At 37.4% G+C, this 7,853-nt stretch overlaps 1 protein-coding gene across 1 annotated transcript; it reads right to left on the bottom strand.

The window, feature by feature from the left end:
* Positions 1-107: 107 nt before the first annotated feature.
* Positions 108-7,721, bottom strand: LOC125674091 (betaine--homocysteine S-methyltransferase 1-like). Its single transcript, XM_048911136.2, has 7 exons — positions 7,643-7,721; positions 6,401-6,591; positions 4,985-5,179; positions 3,423-3,534; positions 960-1,138; positions 708-789; positions 108-609 (listed from the first exon to the last, which is right to left on the bottom strand). The coding sequence occupies exons 1-7, from the start codon at positions 7,653-7,655 to the stop codon at positions 326-328; spliced, it is 1,056 nt and encodes a 351-aa protein (XP_048767093.2). The 5' UTR covers positions 7,656-7,721; the 3' UTR covers positions 108-325.
* Between the last annotated feature and the right edge of the window lie 132 nt (positions 7,722-7,853).

Raw genomic sequence — 7,853 nt, 5'->3', positions numbered from 1 at the left:
GAGTGGTGATTAACAAAATATTTGGATGACTCAATAATTTCTTTTTTGTTATCATCAACCGCTCCATAGTCCACAGTGTGCGTAAAATATTCAAACATTACTCAAAATAATGTCATGGTCTTCTTTATTGAACCTTTTCAGAATATTCATCCCCATATTATATTGATTGCTGTAAACATTAAGATAATGTGCTTTTGACATATTTATCACTCGATAATATTCTGAATATCGACATGTACATTAACCTACTTTCTATTGGGAAACATTTATAACAGTTGGGTACAGAATATGAAACAAAAGATGTCCCATAGTGGGGTGAAGTCCTCTACTTTTCTTTTCCATACACCATGTACATAAACTCTTTATCCCCGGATTTATTCAACGCTTTCTTCTTTCCCCAAACAAACGACAGTGACAGATCACACGAGTAACGACTAGCCCCTGGTTTTCGACCGTAGACTTCCGCTAAATCACGCATGTAAGCTGAGCAATTTCCGCAACAAAGGCCTATGTACTGTACACCAATTTCTTTAGCCTCTGTTGCAAATTCTACAATGTCGTCTGAGGAACATTTTTTGCATTCAATATTGGTCGGGTACAGAAACTTATCTGAAATTGGATAGAAAGATAGATATTAAATTCAGAAGCATTTTCTAATTACAAGGGATGAGCTCGTTATGTATTATCATGGGATATCCAATTCTTACCAGTCTCGTCATCCTTGAAAGAGTAAAATGTGCGACAATCGTCTTGACAACGAAATGGCACAGGAATGGCAGCAATAGGACCCTAAAATATCAGTATTCTAAGTACACATGCATAAATATCGGAATTGCGTACCCAGCACTTCTAAACATCGTTGCGAGAATCATCTGGATTTTCCTGTTGAATGGTGTTTTAGTACTATGAGTGGCAATCGTTAAATAAAAAACATAAAAATATTTGAATACAGTTGGAACCTTGCAAGCTTTCCTGATCTCTCGAATCAGTGGAATCATTGTTTTGGGACCTCTGGAGCAGTTGAGTCCGACAGCTACCGCTCCCGCTTCCTCCAGTCGGCGACAAGCTTCCGGTAAAGGGACATCATCCACTGTCTGATCCGGTATATGAGCAGTCAAAGTAATCACAGCAGGAAGACCTGGATTTTAAATCGAGACAATTTTACGTTTCATATTCGTAACAATTTCTCTTCCAATATTGACGATTACAATTTGAAATAATTTCACTTTCGAAATGTGCGAGAATTTCACATTTGATATTTGTGATTATAATGTAAGATGTGTTCACTTTTGATATTCGCGATTATGATGCGTGTTCTTTGCTGTACTATGTGGTCTGACAAAGAAGAAAGTCCTGTTGTGCAGTTAATATTATCTATAGTTTATAATGACATATACTTCCTATGACAATGTACCTGTATAATCACAATGAGGCTGAAATCAATCACAAATTCAAAATATGCCAACCATCTTTAAATTTGTTTCCTTTTCCGTAGAAGATATTCCTTCATACATTTCCTACCCAATCACATTCACCAGAAGTGACTTATCTTCTCCATTCCCCACCTTTTCTTTCGTTTTTCTGTACTGTATTAATGTGCAATAATGTATCCCACGTATTGATTGATATAAATCGCAATGAATTCCCTCCAACCTTCCTCACTTATTGTAATATTGGTACACTTTGTGTGATATCGGTACACTTTGTGTGATATCGGTATATGTTATGTGATATCGGTACACTTTGTGTGATATCGGTACACGTTCTGTGATATCGGTATATGTTATGTGATATCGGTATACTTTGTGTGATATCGGTACACGTTCTGTGATATCGGTATACGTTGTGTGATATCGGTACACGTTGTGTGATATCGGTACACGTTGTGTGATATCGGTATACGTTGTGTGATATCGGTATACGTTGTGTGATATCGGTATACGTTCTGTGATATCGGTATACGTTGTGTGATATCGGTATACGTTGTGTGATATCGGTATACTTTGTGTGATATCGGTACACGTTCTGTGATATCGGTATACGTTGTGTGATATCGGTACACGTTGTGTGATATCGGTACACGTTGTGTGATATCGATATACGTTGTGTGATATCGGTACACTTTGTGTGATATCGGTATACGTTCTGTGATATCGGTACACTTTGTGTGATATCGGTGTACGTTGTGTGATATCGGTATACGTTGTGTGATATCGGTACACTTTGTGTGATATTGGTATACGTTGTGTGATATCGGTATATGTTATGTGATATCGGTACACTTTGTGTGATATCGGTACACGTTCTGTGATATCGGTATACGTTGTGTGATATCGGTACACGTTGTGTGATATCGGTACACGTTGTGTGATATCGGTATACGTTGTGTGATATCGGTATACTTTGTGTGATATCGGTATACGTTCTGTGATATCGGTATACGTTGTGTGATATCGGTATACGTTGTGTGATATCGGTATACTTTGTGTGATATCGGTACACGTTCTGTGATATCGGTATACGTTGTGTGATATCGGTACACGTTGTGTGATATCGGTACACGTTGTGTGATATCGATATACGTTGTGTGATATCGGTACACTTTGTGTGATATCGGTATACGTTCTGTGATATCGGTACACTTTGTGTGATATCGGTATACGTTGTGTGATATCGGTATACGTTGTGTGATATCGGTACACTTTGTGTGATATCGGTACACGTTCTGTGATATCGGTATACGTTGTGTGATATCGGTACACTTTGTGTGATATCGGTACACGTTGTGTGATATCGGTATACGTTGTGTAATATCGGTATACTTTGTGTGATATCGGTATACGTTATGTGATATCGGTATACGTTGTGTGATATCGGTACACTTTTTGTGATATCGGTACACGTTGTGTGATATCGGTATACGTTCTGTGATATCGGTACACTTTGTGTGATATCGGTATACGTTGTGTGATATCGGTACACGTTGTGTGATATCGGTACTTTGTGTGATATCGGTACACTTTGTGTGATATCGGTATACGTTGTGTGATATCGGTATACGTTGTGTGAAATCGGTATACGTTGTGTGATATCGGTGTACATTATGTGATATCGGTACACTTTGCAATGAGTGCCAATCAACTTATCTACTATGTTTCATACAATCGGGTATGATTTTCCGTATATCTTATCCGAAATTTTCAAAACGCTGCAGTTACCTTTACCACATGCAATGTTTGATCGTGATTATCTCGGCAGATTTCGTAATTTTCAATACTTTCCGCAGTGATTTTTCCTTTACTAGTACCAATATTTTAGTTGCTGCTGGCCTTGCTTTCCCGTAATGCTTGATATATTCCAAAGGGATGCTCCATTCCTGTAAACCTAGTATTCGATATCATCTGTGAGAATTTCCCTCTTACCTTTCCCGTATTCTTTGATACACTCCAGAGCTAGCATGGCCTCCCCAAAAATGGAGAAAGTCTCCCCCACAATGTAGTCTGCTCCCTCCTCCACCGCCCACTCTATCACCTCCTGTGTGGAACAATAGTGCAACAATGTAAACAATTGAATCCAGTGAAAATGGAACCCAAAACCTCCCGGTCACCTCTAACCTCTGAGTCACAGCGACCGTTATGATATTCAATTAAATGAGAAATCCATTGAAATTCTAAACTTTATGCCAACAATTGTTTGTCAAATGACCTTGAAAAGGACATTCAAAAATGAAGAGGTTTTGAGTTTGAAACAACTCTACATGTTCTTGAAATTTTTCATGATGCATCGAACACACCGATGTTTTTTATCATGTACAGAAATGACGTGGTACGTGAGTGAGAAGTGTGGACGTCAAGCTACCAGGGAGAGATAGGTTAACAGGAAGGGTGCTAACGTAACAGTCCAGGGTGTTATCTTCAAGCTAAGATAACGAACAGTCATCAATCTCATAACTCCTGTAAGCAATACTTAATAGAGAGGTGGTCAAACACCGACATTTGGATATACCAGACGTGGGATCAGGTACCTAGGAGGAGTATGCATCCCCATGTCGACCTGTCACACCCGCCTTGAGCCCTATATCTTGATCAGGTAAACGGAGTTATCCGTAGTCAAAATCAGTGTGCTAAGAACGGTCTAACAAACGGTATAAAACCTAATTTGATTTAAATATGCTCTCTCAAAACATGACGGAAGATATTTTGCTAATCTTAATGAGGAGGGAATGGTTACTTTATTTGCGAAATTTATTATCAATCACAGATGTAACTTCGGTTTTCTTCAAAATTATCTAAAGTTTGTAGATGCTGTCTATGAGGGTTTTTTTCATTTGAAGGTAATATATATTTTATCATATGTTTTTTTTCTATACCATCTACATGTCTACCGTCCTATTTGAACCGTAGGGATCCAGGTAAGAATAGGTCCTCAGTACCCCTAGCTTGTCGTAAGAGGCGACTAAATGGGGCGTTTCTTCGGATGAGACCGCAAAAACCTACGTCCCGTGTCACAACAGGTGTGGCGCGAAAAAAAAACCTCACTGTTCAATAAGAGTGAAATATTCTGGAGAGGGACGTTGAACAATATACAATCAATCAATACTTCTTATTTGAAAAGATTCCAAGGATGAGGGATTTTTAAGGTCCAGAGTGAAAATAGGGTCCCTCTCTACCGTTTTCCACTTTCCATATAATTTTCAATCTGTTTGCACATCTTAGTTTAGAATTCTAAGTTCAATTTGAATTTTGAGTCTGACTTCGTGGGCTACTGTCAATTGTGTCTTGAATATGAATTACGTGACAATGATTAATCAAAACCCGCATGTGATATCAATGTTGAGATCAAAAGCTGGTAAAACTCCTATGGACTGGAAATATTAGAGACAGTAATACTTTATACGTTAAAGAAGGCAACATCTTCTTCTGAATTAATGCATCATCATGATTGATCTGTAGTTATAAGCAATTTTCACGAAAACAAAACGAACCTTGAATATTGCTCTGCTTTTCTCGTGAGTTGCGGGGTCATCTTTAGCATAAACGTGGGTGTGACACACACCACCGGCCACAAGAGAACCAGTGCGATCCGCCACTTTTCTGGCAATTCTCAGCGCCTGTCTGTTTAGGGACTCAACTTCCGCCTCTCTACCAATTGAGCGCATCTTCTCTCGGTGTCCAAAATACTGTACAAAATGGCGTGTAGAATAATTCAGTACTTTCATTACTTAAGGATAGATGAGTATTTTTATTGATGACATTAACGTGTTTTACCAAGAACAGAAATGGTGAAGTAACAGAAAATTCTATGGCCTCCGAGGGTAGGGTGATAAATGCTGCGGTGAATGTTCATTCTATTAAAACGAATAAACATGGAATAGAAAAAGATCGAAACATATCGCTATGAAATACAATTTATACGGTATTTCTAATTGAGCAGAAAAACATAAACAATAATAATAATAATAAAAAAAAAAAAACACCGCACCTACTACGTACGTGAGGCAGACGAATGGTATTTTTTTTCAAAATCATCACCATTCTATTTACCCACATTCAAATACCCTTCCATTTGAATTTGAAAACACCAACAAAACGTATTAGCCATAAAGATTATGACTCCAGGGCGGCGCCAAACTTGGCATATCTTGTTTATAAGTGAAACGTTTTGATAACATCATCTTTAATTCTATCAACAATAAATTGAAACTGAATGATGGAGCGGGTAATTTACCAAAATTGTATGACCTAGAAATAGGAGTTTTGGTACCAAATGAAGGCCAAAATGGTCGTAGTGAATAATTCTCTTTGATATCTAAAAGATTTTTTTTTTCTGTAATTTTGCTAATACTGTTTAAAACTATTGTTTTATATGTAGAAAAAGCAGGAAGATGTACAAATATTGTGAATTTCGCAACTCCAGGGTGGGTCCAAAACTCAAATATGTATAGTGTAAATATAACATATATTATGTAAAGTATTTCATTAGCATCTAGACGCTTTCGGGGACATCTGTGTGTGTTTGTGTGTGGGGTGGGGTTTTTTTTTCTTCTAAAGAGCAGTCTTGTTTTATATTAGAATTTAGCGTAGATATGCACAGCAGGAAAATTAATACACAATTCAAACCCTTTGGGAATATAGAAATACTTTTAACAGTTTTAAGTGATACTCAGGTGATCAATAAGGCCTGTGAGCCTCTTGTTTTTAAAAAATGCATATCGAAGGACCTTAGAATACCTATATGTGTATCCTGCGAAAACATAAAACCATAACATGCCCTATATATTTCTGCATAAAACGAATCCATATCTTGAAAATAAAGAAAGACAGTGTGTAGAGTCACATGTGTTTTTCTTTAATTCCATCGATATGTAGCAGTGTTCCATGATCATCTCAATATGACGTACAGTGAAGGCGGGTAGCACGTCAGTTCCAGCGTGAACAAACTCCTCGTGGAGCTGTGTTACCAATTCCGGATGTTCGATCACCACTTCCGGTACATATCCACCAAGGGTTAAGTATCCCCGGCGGGCAAACTCCCACATGTATCCATTGGCAATCAGCACGTTTTCCCCGGCATTAAGTCTCTCTACCAGTCCTAGAAAAAATACGTCTAAGAGGTCAGACACTTTAATGTTGTGCGGCGTCCATAGTGCGGGAAGGGGACTCAATTCTCAATTCATGCTTAAGTTGGAAAATGAGGTTTCATTTACCTAGCATAAAAACCTCTATTCTTGTATATTGGTAAGCCAAAGTATCATAAATGTATATTTTTGATAAAGTAGATTAATGCATTTTTTCACTCTATTGAACCACAATATAGCAAAGTTTTCACAGTAGTAAATATCAAAGATGTAAAATTTGCAGTAGTTATTTAGAAAACGATTTGTTTTAAATGTTCACAGTTTTACTTCTCTAAGTCAGAATACCAATATGTTTTCACTATAGTTATTCGGAGTATCACTGACTTTCCTAAGTGTTTTTAAACAATTCTTATGAACTGTCTTTACGTTATCAAAAACACTGTAGTTACAGGTATCTGCCGCAAACTTTCCTTCACTATAGCATATTGTCAGGGCTTGAAGAGAAATGTGCAGAATGGAGTGAGTTTGGGAAAACTGATGTCGACAAACCAGCAGTTAACCTTGCTCCCCGGCAGATCCAGAGGAACACTTTTATTAACATGTACCTCCACATCTGTTTGTGCGGGAACATATCGTAATGTAGATAACGAATATCTTATGAAGTGCTTGAAACTATATCTAATCTCAATAAATCCTACAAACAAAATAAACTTTTATACGTCTAAAGTCCTGGTTATTTACCTCATCCCAGTAACCAAATTTTACCTGTGTGTTCAACTTAATGTTTATTTCATACCCAAAATTTGAATATTGAACGCTTGATTTCATGAACGTGGCAAGCTCTAAAAAGGTCATTCACATATATTTCCATTATCATAAATAACAGACATATCACTCATGGGTATATATTCAATGCCTAAGTAACGACGCACGACACCGGAAATTCGCCCTATATAGCACGTGCTCAATGTGTTAGAGTAGTGTCATTTCACTTAACTCCATTGAACTTTAAATTCCATGATAATTCGTTAAAATCGTCTAGAATTCAGTGAGAAACATACATACCTCGCTTTGACATTTTCCCTCTCTTTAATGGTTACGGTAGATTAAGTGATCTACTGTGACGTCACGTGTGCTTAAAGCTGACATGTGGTGATGAGCACCCTTTAATTTCTTCCCGCGCCTGGTTGTACATGTAACGCTTTACTCTATCCGTCACTTTTCTTTTAAAACTCAAGTATTTAGGAAATTATGTATACTGTAGTATATTTTTACA

This window comes from Ostrea edulis, chromosome 3, assembly GCF_947568905.1.
Source record: "Ostrea edulis chromosome 3, xbOstEdul1.1, whole genome shotgun sequence".
In the NCBI taxonomy this organism is placed as follows: domain Eukaryota; kingdom Metazoa; phylum Mollusca; class Bivalvia; order Ostreida; family Ostreidae; genus Ostrea; species Ostrea edulis.
This window is presented reverse-complemented; position numbering and strand designations above follow the sequence as displayed.